The sequence below is a fragment of the Dunckerocampus dactyliophorus genome, chromosome 3 (genome assembly GCF_027744805.1).
Source record: "Dunckerocampus dactyliophorus isolate RoL2022-P2 chromosome 3, RoL_Ddac_1.1, whole genome shotgun sequence".
NCBI classification, from domain to species: domain Eukaryota; kingdom Metazoa; phylum Chordata; class Actinopteri; order Syngnathiformes; family Syngnathidae; genus Dunckerocampus; species Dunckerocampus dactyliophorus.
The window spans coordinates 29,270,943-29,293,069 of record NC_072821.1 but is presented as its reverse complement, the minus strand read 5'-3'; the positions used below and the strand labels follow the sequence as shown (position 1 = coordinate 29,293,069).

Genomic DNA, 22,127 nt, shown 5'->3' with positions numbered 1-22,127 from the left:
TGGGTGTCTGGAACAGATTAATTGGATTGACATTGGTTCCTATGGGAAAAATAGCCTCTGTTTTTGAACAATTCGGTGTTCGTCGAACCTCCACCAAATTAATGGTGAAAACCGAGATACATCGGTTCATTCACAAAGACTAGATAGGCACCTGTATGACTAGCTAGGTCAGCTCTAGCCTTAGTAATATAGTAGTATCGTCAGGCGCATGTAGCTTCTCAAGACACTTCAGCCTTCATCATGCATGTTTTAACAAACTCATCGTAGAATGACTTTTATGCTAATGCTATTTGGCTAGCAGTTAGGTAGCTGGCTTTCGCTGCTGCTTCACCAATCTCTCGGCTCCGGATGTTTCATTAGAACCACCAGGAATCTTCTCTCTGCTCAGTCAGCCTTGTAAGATGTCATATTTTGCCATAATGAGTCATATAGTGACACTGAATATTATATTATTTGAGAATTGGAACTGGTTCCACCCTAGGGATGCAACTAATGATTATTTTTTTTGTCGATTAATCTCAAGCTTGATGTTTCCATTAATCGAGTAATTGGTTGGTCCCAAGACAAACCAAATTATTATGAACCAAGTAGAAAATAGGGTAGACTACATGTAATAGCAAACAGCAGGAGGCGGATTTTTGTAAGTCTTGAGAAGTGTATCACATCTCTACTCCAACTAAAACAGTGTTTTTGCATTTGCTTAAAATAGCCAGTTTGTGTCCTTTATTTTTTCCATTGTCAAATTCATTCTGGGTCTAGTGGTTAACATGTTGACTACATAGTCACAGTCAAGAGATTGGGAAGTCCTGGGTTCGAATCTCCGTTGGGCATTTCTGTGTGAAGTTTGCATGTTCTCCCCTTACGTGTGTGGGTTTTCTCAAGGTACTGCGGTTTCCTCCCACATTCCAAAAACATGCATGTTAGGTTAATTGGTGACTCTAAATTGTCCATAGGTATGAATGTGAGTGTGAACGGTTGTTTGTTTTTATGTGCCCTGTGATTGGCTGGTGACCAGTACAGGCCTGTCGCCTGCGGACAGAACATCTGGCCCTCGCCGGTCTCTGTCGTTTTTATGTTTTCAGCGTGAACTTTGCAAACCAAAGTCATCGCCAGAATGTTTTATGTTGTTTTATCCTAGTGACAAAACTTTATCAGTTGGCAAAGCAGTCACACATGTACGTACATGTTTGTTCTTGTCAAAGGATCCCTCACCCTCAAAACAGTTTGGTACGGAAACCCTAGTTTTGCTGTGGCATGTATGTCTGTCTTTGTGCAACTATACAGAAAATAACCCATGGCTTAAAACATTCAAAAGTTTCTTTTTTTAATTGCAAGTATTGAGCATGGGAGGAAAGAAAATCCTTACTTTCCTTTGCAAGGGAATCTAACTGTTTGTATTGAATGCATGGATGTAATTGACAGCAGTCAGCATGAGTCACATGGTCCAGGCAAAAGCGCTCTAGAATGTTAATGAGTGGTTTACAGAGGACCTGGCAGTGCAATATCAGTCCTTAGACCACACGTGGGAAAGCCTTTTCAATCGCGGGGGCCAGAAGCAGATGGAAGGAGTGTTGGTGTGAACTACATTTTTAGGAGTTTGGACTCCTTCCACCCTTCTCGAAACACACCAAAATTGAGACAACCACGGCGAAACATGAAAACCAATAGTAAGAAACACCCAAATGTTATTTATTAAATTTATTCAATATAAATGTTGTATATAAAATATGGCTTTTCTGCAGAACTTTGTAATTGTAGTGCTTTCAAAGAAGACGACACCGAGTTAAACCACAAATGCAGACCGTGTAGTTTACAGGCCGCGTTTATTATTTACATACTGTATATATTCATTCTGTTCAAGAAATACCATTTATTCGTTTCATCAAAGTGGCGCATTGTCGGCTAAGTATGCAGTTTCTACAGTTTCTGCAGCATCTAGTGTCTTTGTTTTCCACTCACCAAAACCTTAAATATGTAATTGGAAACAGAAAGTATATTTTAATGATAATATTTTTCTAATTCTAATAAAAATGTAAATAAAGTATGAATTATACATCTAAAAAATTATAATATATAATATTTTTAACAACATATACATATTTTTAGCATTAATTATTTAAACCCATGAACAGGGCAACACAGTCATATAAAGCTTGCTTCTGAGTCTCTCTTGTAAACAAACCCCCAGTCTACTTTGTATCAAATCTGTGACGCAATCCCTATTACGGCATCTCTCTACTGGATTACCGTAATAATGTGTATCAATGAAAAGCACTGATCCTCTACTGTTGCAAGCATTTGGAATTATTCCAATGGAAAACACAAATTGTTCATGACTTATAGTAGTTTAAAAATAGCATTGCAAATCCTGTCACCGGCGATAGCTTCGGTGTTAAAAGGCTTTTGGAAAAGACTAGATTAAAAATGTAGCTGGCCCACGCCTGGATTAAATCAATAGGTATTTTTGATTCAGAACATAGTTTCTCCTCTATATTGTTGGTTTTCTTTGTTTCCAGACAAACAGGTTATTGGTCTGGTGGAGAACCAGAGTGATTGGTACCTGGGAAACCTGTGGAAAAACCATAAACCCTGGCCTGCACTAGGCCGGGGTTTCAACACAGGTAGCATCCTGGCATAAGAGGTTACAGCACATATCACCAATACTGCACAGTTGACTGATGACCGATTCCGTTAGGTGTCATTCTTCTGTACTTGGAGAGGTTGCGACGAATCGGATGGGAGCAGATGTGGCGGCTGACAGCAGAGAAGGAGTTAATGAACATGCTGAGTACATCTCTGGCCGATCAGGTGAGAACTCAGTGGACATTCTGCTCCATGCAAACACGATTTAAAAAAAATGCATGTTTTCTCCACTGTGTCATTTTGGCCTTTTGTCCAAAAAATAACCGGGTTGGTGCGGACATAGCCTTAGCCTCATGGTCAAGTTATATGTAACAAATAAGCCCGAGGATATTTGGAGAGAAAGAGAGAGCTTCTTATTGGAGCTGTCTTTCCAGGACATCTTCAATGCCTTCATCAAACAGAACCCAGTCTTGGTCCACCAGCTGCCCTGCTTCTGGAATGTTCAGCTGTCTGATCACACTCGCTCTGAGCTCTGCTACACCGACGTTTCTGACCTCAAGGTACACTAAAACTGGGGTACATTTGGGTACAGAAATCCCTCGTTGTATGAATGCCTTCTTCTTTTTCTTCCGTCTCGTTTTTCGGCCGCTTCCACAAGCCACATTTTTCAACTTATTCCAATATTTCAACACGAAAATGTTCCACTTATTCATGCAACGTGTGCTCTCTTTTCTCCATGTTTCTAAACTTTACATATTTCCCAAAATTCTAAAATGTCCACAAAATTTTCCCTTTGAAAATGAATGGGCCATTTTTCAAACATCCACAGTTCCTACATTTTTCAACGAATTCAAAACATTCTAATTATTCTCAACCGAATCAAGCCATTCCAACATCAAACTGTTCAACATTTCATGACATTCAGACTCCCAATATTTACACTGAGCAAAAATTCTAAATTTTCCCAAAATTCACTCTTTTTGCTAAAACTAATTACCTGCTACTACTGCCACATTTCTCAGCCGATTCAAGCCATTCCAACATCAAACTGTTCAACATGTCCAAGACATTCAATTAGCTATTAGCCACAGCACAAAAATTTCAATGTTTTGTCTTCCGGAAGGCAAAATGCCTTTGGACTAAAGAGTCTAACTACTTCCACATTTCTCACCTTATTTAAACCGTTTTAACATCAAAGCATTCAACTAATTTAAGGACAATCATCCCGTTTTCCACATAACAAGAATTCCCACTTTTGTTGACATTCCCATTTTTCAGAATGCTTAATTTAGGCAAACAATACGTAAAATGTGCCTAAATATGATATATATGTATTTTTTTTTTTTTTTTTTTTTGTAATAATAGGCCGTATTCAACCACGACTGAGTAAAGCCACAAAATTCAAAGAGCGAGGTGGTGAGGCTTTACTGCTCAAGGGCCACAAGAATATATGTAAATATCAGTGGCCTGTGTTTTCTTCTGGCCTTTTATTAACCTATAAGAATCTATACTTAAGTGTTTTTGGAGAAAAAAAAAATATTTTTTTTACCATAATCGCTCAAATATGCGGGGTTGCAAATGCTGATTTGTGAATGTGCACTGTATATTTATCATGAACGATTTAAGAAAAGTAACGTCACTTATCTTTAACATCGATTTGTATTATTTTACAAACATCACTGTATTCTATGTGCTATATTCACCATCATTTGACTGGAAATAGATTCTTATTGTCTAATATTACTTCTATTTCAGTTACGGTAGTTTACTTCTGATATCACTTTACACTTTTAAAGGTCCAATGAGCGCCCTCACTGTTGTTTTAGGTCATCCACTGGAACTCTCCAAAGAAGCTCCGTGTGAAGAACAAGCATGTGGAGTTTTTCAGGAACCTTTACCTGACCTTCTTGGAGTATGACGGAAACCTGCTGCGACGTGAGCTGTTCGGCTGCTGGAGTCAGGCGAGTCCAGAGAGCATACAGGTTAGTAGTGAGGAGTAGTTAACTGAGTAGTTAACTAGTACACACGGCACCCTGGCAGCAGATGTTACACAAAAGTGGCGTGCGGTCATTGCAGGCAGGTGAGGCAGAGCCTCAGGAATTACAGGAATTAATACAACCACTCCAATGAATCCACAAAGTCATGAAAAGTGCAGTAATGCAGCAGTGTACAATCCAATGATAACAGTGGTCAAGCGGTGCATGTGATTGGTTGTTTGTATATACCTGGAGTGTCCAAAGATTTTCTTGCGAGGGCCAAATACTGAAAAATGAAAGGATGCATGGGCCACTTTGATATTTTGTAAAGCAACACACGTAGATATGCTAAGAACGTACATATACTTCCAGAAAAAATGTTTTATTTTCCAAATACAGTGGTCCCTTGCCACTTCACGGTTCAAATTTCGTAGCTTCACTCTTAACACGGTTTTTGAAAATAAATTGATAAATTATTGCTGTTTTGTGGTTGACGATGGCCTATTATTACAAAAAATATATATTCATTTTTAAACAAATTTTACGTATTACTAGCCTGAATTAATTTTCAAGCATAAAATTGGAACCAAGTAACAGTAACAGATTTCTGTATTTCAACTTCCATTATAAATAATCTTGGTAAATTTTCTTCTTGTAATATTTCATTTCTTTGTGGACCTGGAAAAGGCATTCGACCGAGTCCCTCGCGGTGTCCTGTGGGGGGTGCTCTGGGAGTATGGGATTGGTGGCGCGCTACTACGTGCCATTCGGTTCTTGTACAACCGGAGCAGAAGCCTGGTTCGCATTGCCAGCAGTAAGTCAAGCCTGTTTCTGGTGAACGTTGGCCTCCGCCAAGGCTGCCCTTTGTCACTGATTCTGTTTATAATTTTTATAGACAGAATTTTGTAGGTGCAGCCAAGGTGTCGAGGGAGTCCAGTTCGGGGGCCTTAGGATCTCATCTCTGCTATTTGCAGACGATGTGGTCCTGATGGCCTCATCAGGCTGTGACCTGCTGCGTATACTGGGATGGTTTGCATCTGAGTGTGAAGCTTCTGGGATGAGACTCAGCACCTCTAAATCCGAGGCCATGGTTCTCACTCGATTGCTCCCTCCGGGTTGGGAATGAGGTCCTGCCCCAGGTGGAGGAGTTCAAGTATCTCGGGGTCTTGTTCACGAGTGAGGGAAGGTTGGAGCGTGAGGTCGATAGGCGGATCGGCGCAGCGTCTGCAGTAATGCGGTCGCTGTACTGGACCGTCGTGGTGAAGAGAGAGCTGAGCCGGAAGGCAAAGCTCTCAATTTACCGTTGGATCTATGTTCCCACCCTCACCTATGGTCATGAGCTTTGGGTCGTGACTGAAAGAACGAGATCGCAGATACAAGCGGCTGGAATGAGTTTTCTTCGTAGGATAGCGGGACTCACCCGAAGAGATAGGGTGAGGAGCTCAGTCATCCGGGAGGAGCTCAGAGTAGAGCCGCTGCTCCTTCACATCGAGAGGAGCTAGTTGAGGTGGCTCGGGCATCTAGCCGGATGCCTCCCGGACGCCTCCCTGGTGAGGTGTTTCGGGCATGCCCAGCGGGGAGAAGGCCCCGGGGAAGACCTAGGACACGCTGGAGGGATTATGTCTCACAGCTGGCCTGGGAACGTCTTGGTGTCCTCCCGGTGGAGCTGGAGGAGGTGGTCGGGGACCGGGAAGTCTGGGCTTCCCTACTAAGACTGCTGCCCCCGCCACCCGGACCCGGATAAGCGGAGGAAAATGGAATGGAATATTTCATTTCAATACTTGATTCCCATAATATTATAACTTTTCCCCCCAAAATTACATGTTTGTTTTGTTTTGTCTGTTTCTGATAATATTACAACCTTTAAAAAAAATTTTTTTCCTTAACATTTCAGCTTTATGCTACTAAAATTATGTTATTTTTCCTTAGAACATTACAAGTTTGTTGTTGTAAAATTACAACATCTATTTCCTGAAAAAATAAAATTACTGCTGTTTTCGTCATGTTTGCTGTTTGCTGTTGTTTTTTTTTTTTAGATTTCTTGTTAAATGATATTAAAATGCCCCACTGGCCAATACAAAAACAGCCATGGGCCGCAAATGGCCCTGGGGCCACACTTTGGGCACCCTGGGTGTATACAGTACAGTATGTGTCCTGACTCTCACCCAAAGTCAGCTGGGATAGACCGATCACGACAACAGCAGTTCATCACTACTTTTGAAAATAGAGACTGTGTCAGATATGTGATGGTTAAATTTTTGGACCCCGATGCAAACACGAGAGTTGCGGACGAAAGTGCAAAAGCAAAGACAGAATTCCAGAGATCAAGTACAAAACAACAGACGGCGCTACAAAAAAGTAGAATGATAAGGAAGAAACACATTGGCCACATAGGGGAAAAACCACAGATTAAGGCCAGAAGGAAAACAAATAGTTGGGAGGAGGACAACAACGCAGCAAAAGAAAAAACACAAACCCTCCCGTAACAGAGGGCGATAAAAGGACTCTGTACACAAAAAAAAGGTGTCGTTTATCCGCATAATGAGTTCAGACTAGGAGAACTTTCTCAATGGGACAGGATTCATTTGTGTGTTTCATGGACACGTACACGCTCTGGGGGGTCACAAGCTTGCTGCGTGGTAGGGGATCAAATACTTATTCACTCAAACAAATGAATTCGTATATATGACCTTTATTTCATGTTACTTTTTACATTCTGTCTCTCTGTTGAAATAAATCTGCCACAAGAAATGACGTACTGTTCATATCTTTGAGCTGATACTTATTGATCAAGTACTTATTTTCCGCACTGTATAGAAGCATGACAGTGATTCTCAGAGTATTTTGTCTTTTTCTTTAGTTGCAGACTGCTCTGGAGGACCTAGACGAGGATGATCAGTGTTATGACTTCCGCCGGGAGCGAATTACAATTCACAGAATACACCTCTACTTCCTGCAGTATGAATATATGCTCAGCGAGAACGACAACGATGTCACACTGGTGGCCCAACTCTCTATGGACAGGTACCTGAGCTTCTTTTTAGTGTTAATACAGGTCGCTCATTATAACAAGAAAAAGGAAGAATAATTCACTTTTGTTAAAAAAAATGTTTTCAAATACTTCTTAGTGGCATTTATTTAGTTTTGTAGAAACTAAAAAGCATTTGTGTTCTTACCTTTTATTTGTATATGAAGTACATGCACCCTATCATTCTCCGGGAAAAGCGCTGTTCAATGGGGATTTGCTTTCCATCAGAAGAGCCTGCCTCACGCTTGGGAGACAAGAGTTCTCTTTTTCTTTTTGTACAGTATTCATCATTTATGGCCGTGCGTACGGAACCACGAAACATCATAACTCGGAACGGCGTAAACGAAGGACCACCTGTAAAGTGGAAGAGAGGGAAGAGGAACAATCCGGCGTTTTCCTGCCACAGCCGCTGTGCTTAAAAGAAAACTGCACTGCACTGGAATTTTGCAATTCATCTACAATCGTTATGTAAGACAAGAACACACGTCTTCCTTTTTCTGTGCTTTCTCGATAGCTGTCTCGTGCTGGCAGTTTTTCACTAACAATGCATGTAATGAGGATTGACCTATATGCCTATAAAGCCCTCTAAAAAAACATCCAAAACCCGCCCATTTTGTACCACTGCAGAGTTCGTTAGCACTAGCAATTTTTTGTTGTGATGCAGTCTCTTGGAGCAGTGTCCTCCTCGCCAGATACACAAAGCCTTTCCATTGATGGTAACACTGTGTGCCACTCAGTGCAGCAAAAACACTCAGTTTATTTTCGGCATGGCTTGGCAAGCTCCACATTTACACCACTAAGTGATGCTGACTCTCACAGTCGCCGTCTGCTTCACCCCCCCTTCTTGCCCGCCCCGCTTCTAAAACCTGTAGCTGATCCGCCATATATTCAGGGTAAAAAGATGAGGTTCTGGATCTTCATTTGTCCCAAAGTAGTCGTTGTCGGCAGTGGCTCTTACAAAGTCTGCCATGATTAGTAGTGGCAAACACAGAACACCCTCTCTATGCTGTTGTTGACGGAAGTTGCGTTAGTTACAAAGCACTCTGTGAAATGAATGCACCCAGGAAGGAAGTTCCAGTCATGCTTAAAATGACCAAATACCGTAATTATTACGTTATCACAAATGTGGCTGTTACTACATGGATACAACGTGTACTGTATATAAAACATTGTTGGTTATTTGGGTGTTTTTTAGAAGGCTTTATAGGCAGAATAGGTGAATCCTCATTACATGCATTGTTAGTGAAAAACTGCCAGCACGAGACAGTTAGTAAAAAGGGAAGGACGTGTGTTCTTGTCGCAAATAAGGATTGTGGATGATGGGCAAAAAGTGCAGTTAATATAAATAACCAATGTATTAACAAAATAATTGGAAAAAGTTTCATGTAACTGTACTGTACCCATATTACTTGAAGTGGGAAGGATGAGAGATTATTGTACTTGTGGTACAATTGTTGCACCAATTAACCGTGATAAACAAGGGATTATCACGGGATTCCAGTTACCATTGCAACACAGACAACCGAGCAGCCCCCAGTGCATGTAGTCATTATCTGCATGAATAAAATCTCATGTGTTTGTCACTTCAAGGCTGCAGATGCTGGAGGCCATTTGTAAACACTGGGAAGGTCCCATCAGCTTGGCGCTTTACATGTCTGACGCAGAGGCTCAACAGTTTCTACGCTACGCTCAAGCCTCGGAGGTCCTGCAAAAGCGTAAGAATGTGGGCTACCACATTGTCTACAAGGAGGGTCAGTTCTACCCTGTCAACCTGCTGAGGAATGTAGCCCTGAAGAATGCCAAAACGCCGTACGTTTTCCTGACAGATGTGGACTTCTTACCAATGTACGGTCTCTATGAGTACCTGAGGTAAGACGGACCACCTTTCAGTCTGTTTTTCAGTTTTAAAATTTCATTTGGAATATCACATGAAAAAGTTGTCATTTTACATGAAAAAGTAATATTTTTTTCTGAGTAAATATTGCAGACACAGACAAATTTAATTTGCTCATATAAGACAAGGCCATTCTATCCATCAAGAATAATCCCATTGAGTGTCCTGGGAAGCGGGAAAGTCAGTATGAGTGGTGGATCTCGGAAGCCTTGACAAGGTGGGAATGCCCAAAGAGGAAGCTGACATGGGCAGACCTGTAGAGACTCAAGCCATTCCAGATCTCCAACTTGCTGAGGGTTGCTTACAACACACTACCAACCCCTGTGAAATTCAACAGCTGAAAAAATGACGGAGGACACAATGTACAGGCTCTGCGTGATAAACAAGGCCATGGCACACATCCTGTCAGCATGTAACCTCGCTCTGTCCCAAGGCAGATACAGGTTGCACCACGATAAAGTGCTTGTCGTGGTCACTGACATCCTAGAGCAAGCAAGAACTCTGAAACACCAACGCTTGGGCAGGCAAAGCCGACTGGGCCGAACACCACCAGGGAAAGTCTCCTGCAGTCAGCTCAAGCGTGGGAGCTTAGATTAGACTTGAAGAGAAGTTCCCGGATGTCATCCCCGCCATCTTACGCCCTGATGCAGTCCTGTTCTCCACCGAAGGAAGACAGATCCTTATAGAGCTTACTGTGCCATTGGAGGAGGGGTGTGAAGAGGCATTCAAGAGGAAGTGTAAGTTCTACAGAGATCTGATGCAGGACTGCAGGGACAAATGATGGCGAAATGTAGTTGTACAACCACTTTATGTCTTGTATTTTGTTTCTTTACTGTACCCAAAACTCTACTGTGACCTTAACATTGACGTACAGTATGTACTGAACCGTGATGATGGCATACTGTACACTCCTAATTGACACAAATGAAAACCAATCATTTCCTGGTGTGGACCCATCCGAAATGTGAATTAAAACACATTTTCATCAGCTGTGAATGTGGCAACACATTTCCACCCTTACATGACACGTCTATTTGCTTTTTCCGTGTAGAAAATCTGTGGTCCAGTTGGACATGGCTGATACGAGGAAAGCCCTGGTGGTTCCTGCTTTTGAGACACTTCGGTATCGCTTGTCCTTCCCCAAATCCAAAGCCGAGCTGCTCTCCATGCTGGACATGGGGACACTTTATACCTTCAGGTATCAAAATGGTCTCTCAACAATGCACTCTCAACCAGTTCTTTAGAATTGTTCCATATCTTCTTGAGCTGTTGTTTCAATTTCATATATTTTGTCTGGGGTTTCAATGGTTAACATTTTGAATGCACACATATAGAATAGAAGAACAGTAAATTGTGTGTGAATACTGAAGAGATGAAGCTGAACTGAAATGCTGTAAGGAAAATGTGGAATTTTGGGAAAACTGGGAATGTGTAAAGAAAAAAAACATAGCTTGAATGTTTTGAAAGAGCTACTGTACATGTTTTGGTGTTGGAATGGTTGTAATTGTTAACTTTCAAAAGATCCCAAAGCCATGCTTCTACTCCACATGTTTCAAGGACAGCTTTTTTCCTGTCAGGGGTCGCCATAGCGAATCAATCATATCAATGTTTGTTTTTGGCTTAGTTTTTACACCGGATGCCCTTCCTGACACAACCCTGGCCGGGACTCACATGAAAGGCAGAAGCGTGTACCATGACACCACTAGGAATATTCTCCAAGCGCCTACAGTCATAGAAACTAATAGACACAAACTAATGGACAGGCAACTGATGAGGTCGCCTTCATTTTCTAATTCACGCAGTGTCCCTAAAGGCTGCGCTATTGGCAAAATGAATATATTATTAAAATATAATATTTCAAATGTTGAATGTAATATATAATATAAATAAATAATGTAATATAAATAAAATGTTTTTTTACATTATTATAAGGTATATATATATTTTAAGTAATTGTTAAATGTTTCTCCTCCTTGAATTGCCCGAGCGATCCTAGGAGCTACAGTATGCTGTCTTGGGCTATATGCCCCTGGTAGGGTCTCCCAAGACAAACAGGTCCTAGGCGACGGGCCAGACCAAGAGTGATTCAGAAGACCCTATGAATAAAAACAAGAGGAAGGACTGCACCTCACCCGGACGTAGGATACCGGGGCCTCAACCTGGAGCCAGGCCCAGCGGAAGGGCTCGCAGGCGAGGGCCTGGTGGTCGGGCCTTCACTTGTGGTCCAGCCCGAAGAAGCCACATGGGATTTCCCCCCATAAATCCACCACCTGCGGGGGACAAGCATAATGGTCGGGTTTAATGTGCTTTGAGAGGCGGTCGAGGGCAGGTGCCTGGGTAACCTGGTCTTCGGCAGCAAAAATCTGGTTCTTGGGACATGGAATGTCACTTCTCTGGCGGGGAAGGAGCCCAAACTTGAGAGAGGTTGAGACATTTCGACTAGACATAGTCGGACTCGCCTCGTCCCACAGTTTGGGTTCTGGAACCAAACTCCTAGAGAGGGGCTGTACCTTGTTCTACTCTGGAGTTGCTGCAGAGGAGAGGCGGCGAGCTGGTGTGGGCTTATTAATAGCCCCCCGGCTCGGTGCCTCTGTGTTGGAGTCATCCCCGGTTAACGAGAGGATAATTTCCCTACGCCTTCGGGTTGGGGAAAGGGACCTGACTGTCGTTTGTGCTTATGTGCCAAACGGCAGTTCAGAGTACTGAGGATTTTCTCACCAGGGTGCTGGAGAGAAGGGTACGTCCATCAGTCGATCCTCGGCTACAGGAGGTGCAATGTGTTTTTTGTCCCAGTCACGGTACACTGGACCAGCGCTACACCCTTGCAAGGATACTGGAGGGTGCATGGGAGTTTGCCCAACCGGTCTACATGTGCTTTGTGGACATGGAAACCGCATTCAACCATGTCCCTCGCTGTGTCTTGTGGGTAGTGCTCCGGGAGTACGGGATTGGTGGCGCACTATTACGTGCCATTCGGTCCCTGGACAACCGGAGCTGTAGCCTGGTTCGCACTGCAAGCAGTAAGTTGAGCCTGTTCCCGGTGAACATTGGCCTCCGTCAACGCTGCCCTCTGTCAGAGATTATGTTAATAATTTTGATGAACAGAATTTTTAGGCGCAGCCAAGGCGTCGAGGGAGTCCAGTTCGGGGGCCTTAGAATCTCGTCTCCGCTATTTGCAGACGATGTCGTCCTGATGCCGGTTTGCAGCTGAGTGTGAAGTGTCTGGGATGAGACTCAGCACCTCCAAATCCGAGGCCTTGGTTCTCAGTTGGAAATGGGTGGATTCCGGGTTGGGAATGAGGTCCTGCTCCAGGTGGAGGAGTTCAAGTATCTCAGGGTCTTGTTCACAAGTGAGGGAAGGTTGGAGCGTTAGGTCGACAGGTGGATCGGCGCAGCGTCTGCAGTAATGCGGTCGCTGTACCGGACCGTCGTGGTGAAGAGAGAGCTGAGCTGGAAGGTAAAGCTCATTTGGGTGAACCCATGTTTGTCTGAGAACACAGACATTGTTCATGACACGTTGATGTTGTTGATGTTGATTTGATGATGTTTTTGCATGTGCAGGTACCATGTGTGGCCTAAAGGCCATGCTCCTTCCAACTATGCCAAATGGAGAACATCTACCACACCTTACAAGGTTGACTGGGAGCCAGACTTTGAACCTTATGTTGTTGTTAAACGAGATTGTCCGCAATATGATCAACGTTTTGTGGGATTTGGCTGGAACAAAGTTTCCCACATCATCGAACTGGATGCACAGGTACACAAAATTCAAAATACAAACTGTATACATGAGGGTATTTCATCACACATTATGGAAATGACTCCCCTTACTTTGGGCTTTATGTGCACAGAAACAGTTATTTTGAACTGTGTAACCAAAAAAATGGGAGAAAAGCAATTTGACTAATTGCTTTCTGATGTCACAAATTTACGGCCAAATTTTGCCTTGGTTTTGAGTACATTTTCCAGTTAGCTCACAATAATGCACGTCTTGTCCTGTTAATAATAGGTTGCTTGAGTCCAACTGTGTTCGTAATGTATTGTATATATGTAATGTATGGAGAACATGCAAACCACACAGAGAAGCCCAAACGGAGATTCTAGCCCAGATCTTCCCGATCTCTTGACTGCGTGGCCAACATGATAACCACTAGGCCACCGTACGGCGTTCTTTTACGTTAGAATAAAAATATAAAATGTACCATTCAGATAATTGATCAATTCAGCGTGTTAATGAATGGCTGTATGGTTCCTTCTTCCAGGAGTATGACCTTATGGTTCTCCCAAATGCTTTCATGATCCACATGCCCCACGCTCCGAGCTTTGACATCTCCAAGTTCCGTTCCAGCTCCAGCTACCGCAACTGCCTGAACACCCTCAAGGACGAGTTCCACCAGGACTTGTCCAGGAAGTATGGCTCAGCTGCTCTCAAGTACCTCACCGCCCAGAGGAACATCTAAAAAGATCTGTCACAAACTTCCAGAACCTTTCAGACATTTTTGGTTCCTGTGTTCATTGGTTCTCCCTAAAAGAGACGAGACAAGATGGAACATGATGCACAAGGCATTGGAATTTTCTTTCAGGCAAAATACTATCATGCTTTCTTCTGACAATCAGGGGTCTTTCACACATGATCCAGTCTACTGGACATGTTGGCGTTTAGGGCTCATTTGGATCAGCATCATCTTGAAGAGGTCACTTCAACAGGAGAATGTTTTACGCCTTATCACTTCATGGAGTATTTACTAAGGTCATTCACATATTTTCATCTTTGTAGTGTGAATATCAACTTATTAACTTAAGATTCACTTTTATTGATCATTCTTTCGACCACTATTAAGATTATCAATCAAAGGCCAGTTTAATCCATTCTGATGATGTGTTTGTTTCATATGCGTACAGTACAGTCATGGAAAAAATGATTATACCGGCCTTGTTTCTTCAGTTTATTGATCCATTTTAATGTCTGGTACAACTAAAGGTACATTTGCTTGGACAAATATAATGATAACAAATATAAGCTGATATCTAGCAGCTTCCATGGTTTTCTTCATAATAACCAAAATCACTTAAGTTCTTACATGAATAGCTATAGCATTGTACTGCAAAAAAATGAACTCTTATGAGCTATTTTTGTTGTCATTGTTATATTTGTCCAAACAAAGGTACCTTTAGTTGTATCAGACATTAAAATGAACAAGAAACTGAAGAAACAAGGGTGGTGTAATCATAATTTCCATGACTTTACTGTATATATACAGTATCCAGTATGTCACAATACAGTAGTGAGTACACTCATCACAGTTCAGGAACCATTTCACTATATCTTCCCAAGGGACAACACAGAAACAATATGAAACTTGGATATGACTTAGAGTAGTCAGTGTTTGGTGAGGCTATTCAACTTGTGGACAAATAAGGCCCGTGAATGACATCAGGCTGTCCCACGAGTGCAAAACTTATTCACGAAACATTTTGCAACAAAAAACAGCAGAGCAGTCCTATCATATACAGTTGGGGTGTCCAACCTTTTTCCAGCGAGGGCCACATTCTGAAAAATGAAAGTATGCAAAGATGCATCTTAGCTTTGTGATATAATAATTTTCCAATATTTCTTTTTCCTTAATATTAGTATATTTTAATTTTTGTAATATTAGGACTTTATTCCCAAAATATTTAGACATCTTAACTTTTTCCCAACCAAATTTCCCAACTTTATTTTGTTTTGTTTGTTTCTCATGGTATTAGAACTTTTGAAAACTAATGTATTTTTTCAGTAATATTTCTATGTATTCTATTCATATTAATATTTATACTAAAATGGCATTTTCCCTCATTATATTACGAGTTTATGATCGTAAAATTGCAACTTTTTTCTTGTTAGAATACAACTTTGTTCTTTTGATATCTTGACTCTAGTAAAATTACTCCATTTGCTATTTTAATTTTTTTTACTGCTCTTGTTAAATTATATATTTAGAATGTGCCTCGGGCCAATAAAAATACAGCCACAAATGACCTCCTGGCCGCACATTGGACAACCCTGTATTGTGACTTTTTTTTTTAAAGATTTTAAAGATTACCACTATTTTTGTTGATTATATAACTTTATTCTTCTAATATATTTTATGATATTCTTGTAAAATGTCTTTTTTGCTGTAGTTTTTTTTTCAGTTGTTTAATTGTGTTTTTAGAATGTGCCAAGGGCCATTAAAAAACCCAGCTGCGGGCCGCAAATGGCCCCCCCGTTGCACTTTGGACGCCCCTGATATACAGTAGAGGCTCTTTGACTGGCATAAAATATGACTTTGACTTCATCTGTGACTGTTATCAATTTGCTGAGGTAAAAACATGAAGGTCTTACATTACAATACCATTCGCTTTTCGTACGCCCCGGTTTTCATAGGATTAGTTTTTTGCGGAAAATCTTCACATAGATTTTGCCTTGGTTTTCGTACAATATTGCGCGTAACAAACTGGTCGGTTTGTCCTGTACTGCATCATTCCGCAAAATGGAGTTCCCAAACAAAGCCATGATTGTCTGCCTTAGTCCTCTTAGGCATGGACTTGAGCAGAGCTGCACAGGTTGTTTCTGTAGTCCTCGTCCCACCCCCCTCCTTGATGATGTCACTGGCAGACCTAGTGGGTGTTGCACACCTCTCACTTCTCCACCTTCTTTCCTCCCATTCTTCTGTCTTTCCTTACTTACGCTTGAGGTGCTCAGCTGGGTACAGGTGTGCAGGAGACATACTTGTCCACGCCATCACCTTGTCCACCTCATCTCGGTGGACTAAACCGCAGCTCCCCCAGTGCTGGCAGCACTCGTGCAGCCCCAGACTCAGCTACCACCAAAGGAGGGGATCTTCTCTTCAGAATATAACAGTCTGTGTTAGAATGTTCCCTTTCCCTCTATGAACCACCACTCACCCGAGTGGTGGCAGCAGAAAATGATGCTGTCACCACCTTCATTATGTAACGGAACATATTTATGTTTCCTCTCAATGAAGCCCCTCTCAGTGCTCGCAGCACTCATGCAGCCCCAGTCCGTGACGTTACCACCACCATGCTTGACTGTTGACAAAACACAATTATCTACGTAAAAGACAAAGTCGCTAGTTTTGTCGTTAGTGACAGTTTAAGTTGATAAGATGCTCAACAAAGTGGGAGATGTGATACGTTGATGTCCCCACCGGGAAGACAATTCATGCTTGTTGCATGCTGTTGTCACAGTTCATGTTAGAATTCATCTTCACCTCATTGAACCGCCGCTCCTCTCCGCCAGTAGCACTCGTGCAGCCCCAGAACATAACACTACCACCACCACGCTTGACTGCACACAATTATCTTGCTACTCACGTGTGTTTCCAGATATTTAGATAATAATGGCCGTGTGCTGACCCATTTTCAGTGGATAATACATCTACACTGATACAAGCTATACACTGGCTACTCTAAAGTATATCCAGGGGTTTTTTTATATTATCGTCCCTTGAGAAGATATAATAAAAGTATATAATAAAAATGTGAGGGCTCTACTCAGTCTTTTGTGGGATAATGTAGGTGCCACTTCATTATAAAGTGATCGCTACTTCTACTACTACATCACTACTACTCTACTACTACCCCCAGGCCGTACTTTGGACACTCTTGGTGCATGGGTATTTACTGTCTGATATACTGGACATTGTATGTGTGGTCTACTGAACCATTCTATATTCCAGCTTTCGGCACATTCATAACTATGTACAATAACTACTAATAATAGATATTTTACCATAGAAATTGTTTGTATAGAACCCTCCCCTTTTCTCTTCAATTGCCATTGTTCACTCACAACACAATCCATGTTTAAGTCCAATATATGCCTCACACACTCATGCTCCGATCAGGGCTTTATGCTGCCCAATCCGATATCATTCATGCATGAGTGACATTGGCCATTGGTATTGGCCAGGGCTGCTGATAGACAATTCCAAGGGCCCCTGGCAAATAGGTAATTATTTTAAAAAAACATTTTGGGCAGATTGTCTGTTTTTACACAAAGCTGAATTTAATTTGATGCATGTTTTGGAGTCATACAAATACAAATAAACTGTTTTTAGTTCAAAATAACAAAATTAACATAATAAAAAATGCAAATATATATTTTTATTAAATAGAGAGAATAAATTTAGTGTCCAGGTTGCAGGGGTCTCCAGCTTTCATCACTTTAGAGCTGTCAACTATTAGTGTTTTATTTATGACTGACATTTAAATTGTACACTACTTTATTTGCCAAGCACATCTCCACTCAAACGAATGGTTGTTTGTCTATATGTGCCCTGCGATTGACTGGCGACCAGTCCAGGGTGTACCCTGCCTGTCGCCCGAAGTCAGCTGGGATAGGCTCCAGCATACCCACGACCCTAGTGAGAATAAGCGGCATAATGGATGGATGGATCTCCATTCAAACAGTGCTGCTATAATCTTTATGCTATTTTGTGCTCATTTGTCATATAAAGACATAAAGGCATAAAAAAATTGAACAGTTATAATAAAAAACTACTCTGGACCCTTTGTTGGGCTACTGAAAATGAGCTGGCGAGCTAGGAGACCCCTGTGGTAGTATCACCATCACCATCCAGGGCTGGACACACACTGTGTTTGTGTTCATTAAAAAAAACACACACAAATAGTGTTTTGAGGACAAGATATAATAAGTATAATGACAATATAATAAAGTTGTTCAGTGACACTTGAAAAAGTTAGTATGTACCCCATGAACGTGATATCCACTTGTGGCTTCACCGTGGGACAAAAACGAGTTCTGAACTAACCACGAGGCAGACGACTCTAGCTACCAAGCTAGCTGCCGCCAATGTAAAGTACAGCCAGTGACAGCTAGACAAAGCCTTTGGTAAGGGAGTGATCAAACACGCTGGCATCGATTGGTGTAGCCTGTGTAAAGCTGTCAAACTGCCGCCATTGAGGTTTTACAGATTAGTTTGCGCTCTCGCAATATAGGACAAAGTGCGTCCCTTGTCCACTTAATACGAGACGCGTGATTTTGTTGGCAACCCTACGGGACACAGAAGGTAGAATTTGCCGCCACACACCAATCGGTTTTTGTGATCGGCTTTGAAAGGCGTTTATCAGCATTTACGGAAATCGGCCGATATTGATCGGCTCATCCATAATTTAAACAATAAAATGTATACTGTAGCTACTCACCACTAATGAATGATAATGTAAGATGATCCATCAACAGATGCCAAAACTGTACGTAGACACAACTATGTTGCGTTTGAGGACCGCCAAACAAAGTGGGAAATCTCAACACTTGAGGAAAAAACATGATCACGCAAGCAAGACACGAGCATGTAAACATTCGGGGCTTCTGTAACAGTGGTACACGTATGCTGTAGTATTTATAAATTCCATTTTTCTGTGGAAAAAAATATTTTCGGCGAAAAAAAACCCATTAAAAAATCTTGAATGCTTGCATGTCAGCAATAATCCACATCATCAAAAACACTTTGGTAAACAATTTCATAAGGTTCAATTTAGGGCTGCAACTACTGATTATTTTCTTCGTCCATTAATCTGAAGCTTGTTGTTGATTAATCCAGTGTGAATATCTTGTTTTGCCTGAAACACAAAGATAATAGGTCTACTTTCATGGATGACTAAGGAAATTAAAAAATATTCACATTTGAAAGGCTGAAATCAGGGGTTATTTACATTTTTAAATAAGAAACCATTAACTGAATACCGAAATAGTTGTTCATTAATTGGATAATCGATGAATCACCAATTATATAAGATGGACTAAAGTGCATTAAAATTCTCGCTTCCCATACCGAAGTTTAGAAATGCATGTGATGAGGAGAACACACCTGTAAACTAAATGGAAACCATGGTCAATGTACTCTTAAAAATACAGTTTATTACAATTCATATCACATATTATATAAGTACAAATACATAAGAATACAGTGTATATAAGTATTCAGTGGTACCTCCGTTTTCGTCATTAATCAGCTCCAACAGTACAAAACATACGAAAACAAACAATTTTTCTGATAGGAAACAATGTAAATCCAATTAATCTGTTCCAGACACCCAAACATATAAACACAGGACGGATTTTGTGGATAATAATTATAGTTTTACATGCAGAAACTATAACTGAGACTTTTGTTGAAAACCGAATCATATGAAAATTGTGGCGTTCGAAAAACAAGATTTGACTGTACAGTGAATTCATAATCCAGCTAAAATCAACTCTGAACCCCCGACGTCAATTCCTGTCCACATGTCCGGAACGCATTTATTGCAACACACATGAGCACAAGTCTTTATGTTTTAAATGTCTTATTTTCTCTTATTATGTCTCCTATATTGGGTAATACAAGTGTAAAAGTGACTATAGGGGTGTTATTTCATGTCTAGAGGGCTGTAATAATGTTAAAACCCACATTTAGAAGGTCGGAAACGGGTTTCCTATACTCTAACTACTGCTCTAAATATTCAATTCATAAATGAGGAATCTTACTTTGCGGAAATTCACTTGTTACAGTCAGGTCTGGAACCAATTAAACGCAATAAACGAGGGAGTCCTGTACATATGAATATATTTCACTATACTGTTGCATACTAATGAATTAATTGCAATTACTGAGCACACTCCTAAAAGGACAAAGAAATACATGACGTGTTTATATGATAAACATTGCTCACCTTTTATGAAAGTCATTTTGAGATTCTCCGTGCATGTTTATTAAGATAGGATTCCATAAGTTAAGTTTTATAAATGACATGTGCGAAGTTTTATACTGGAAAACGATGAAAGAACGACTTGACATGGGCAAACAGTTAATGTAATGGATGCCAGTGTTTGACTTTGGATCATGGTACGGTCCTGGAACTGCAAGCAGATAGCAAAAGTTGAGTGTTTTACTGTATGTCCAACCATGTCTTTATATGCAGCTTTGTATACCTCTATTCCATGTTTCTTCCATCTCTTTTAGGATATTTTAATCCCAACATTCATGTAGTTGAAGAGGCAGAGAAACAATCCAGGTCAAGACAGATGCAGTGGGGCCTTAACCACCAAAGTATGGACGTGTATCACCAACGACTCGTTGATGGTGGTGAACACGATAGTGCCTTTGCTGTATTGTAAGACTGGATACTGATTGTAACGAAAGACCTGATGTCAGGCACTCTATTTATTATTGTTGAATCAAATCAGTCTTATTTTTCTATGTCAGTGCTTGAAATAAATTTGGCCTTTTGTAATCATTTTTTGTGTACAGGTTACTGTGGAACAATCAAGCTAACCAAGGCTTCCAAGCACTACAGTCATGTCACTGATTTCAGCCATCGTATGTTAAAGTTTCATAATGCTATTAACTAAACATTACTACATGTTTCCACTGGTAGAACATCCATCCATCATTTTCATTCGCTTATTTGGGTCCGGGTGGCGGGGCCAGCAGTCTCAGGAGGGAAGACTTCCCGGTCTCTGGCCACCTCTTCCAATGCCACCGGGGGGACACCAAGGCTTTCCCAGACCAGCTGTAAGACATTATCGCTCCAGCGTGTCCAATCCTTGCAGCCTCCTCCCGGTTGAGCAACAAAAAAAGATGCCTGAGCCACCTCAACTGGTTCCTCTCCATGTGAAGGAGCAGCGATTCTACTCTGAGCTCATCCCGGATGACCAGACTCATCACCCTTATGTCTTAAGATGAGTCCTTTCGGCTCATTTCGGCCGCTTGTATCCACGATCTTGCTCTTTCCTTCACAACCCAAAGCTCATGGCCATAGATGAGGGTAGGAATGTAGATGGATGGTTTCCTATCTTTACTGCAGACGCCTGTCCAGCTTTCCCTCACTCATGAACAAGACTCCGAGATACTTGAACTCCTCCAACTAGAGCAAGACCCCATACCCAACCCGAAGGATGCACGCCACCCTTTCCTGGGTAAGATCAGATTTAGAGGTGCTGAGTCTCATCCAGAATCTTCACAATCAAACTACTCCAGGAAACCATAGGTGGGGGTGTCAACGTAGATGGACCAATATTTGAGGGCTCAACTCTCTCTTCACCACGACGGCCCACTACCGCGACCGCTTTACTGGAGACGCTGTGCTGATCCGCTTGTCGATCTCACACTCCACCCTACCCACACATGCTCTACTTTCACAAACCCTTTGGAATTATTTTCATCGTGCAAAAGTTTGAAGACTTATGGTCGTAAATAACATTGCAAATTTTTTCCCCCTACACAGTTTTTGTGTTATCCATCAATTTCCTATGCCGCAAGACTGCAAAACTTCGGGCGAGAGGCGAGGTACACCCTGGACTGGTCTCCAGCCAATCGCAGGGCACATATAGGCAAACAAATCATTCACACTGACATTCATACCTATGGACAATTTTGAGTGGCTAAATGACTTAAGATGCATGTTTTTTTAGAATGTGGGAGGAAACCGGAGTACCCGGAGAAAACCCACGCACGAAAGGGGAGAACATGCAAACTTGAACCCAGATCTTCCCGATCTCCTGACTTTGTGGCCAACATGCTAACCACTCGGCCACCGCGCGGCCCTATTAATAATAATAATAATAATGTGATAACATAATTTAGAAATGCTTATCTGG

The 22,127-nt window shown here is 41.6% G+C and overlaps 1 protein-coding gene across 4 annotated transcripts in view; it reads left to right on the top strand.

The window, feature by feature from the left end:
• LOC129178187 (xylosyl- and glucuronyltransferase LARGE2s) overlaps window positions 1–21,788 on the top strand; it is a 79,045-nt gene extending 57,257 nt beyond the window's left edge. For 2 of the 4 annotated variants that reach the window (XM_054770171.1, XM_054770170.1), the window contains exons 7-15: window positions 2,517–2,621; window positions 2,696–2,808; window positions 3,018–3,143; window positions 4,410–4,565; window positions 7,420–7,583; window positions 9,178–9,456; window positions 10,533–10,679; window positions 13,043–13,238; window positions 13,830–21,787. In XM_054770171.1, the coding sequence (XP_054626146.1) occupies window positions 2,517–2,621; window positions 2,696–2,808; window positions 3,018–3,143; window positions 4,410–4,565; window positions 7,420–7,583; window positions 9,178–9,456; window positions 10,533–10,679; window positions 13,043–13,238; window positions 13,830–14,036 (1,493 nt within the window). In that variant the 3' untranslated portion in view covers window positions 14,037–21,787. Of the gene's footprint in view, window positions 1–2,516; window positions 2,622–2,695; window positions 2,809–3,017; window positions 3,144–4,409; window positions 4,566–7,419; window positions 7,584–9,177; window positions 9,457–10,532; window positions 10,680–13,042; window positions 13,239–13,743 lie in introns of all 4 variants that reach the window. The other 2 variants (XM_054770173.1, XM_054770172.1) reach the window with 2 other exon arrangements.
• Window positions 21,789–22,127: the final 339 nt, after the last annotated feature.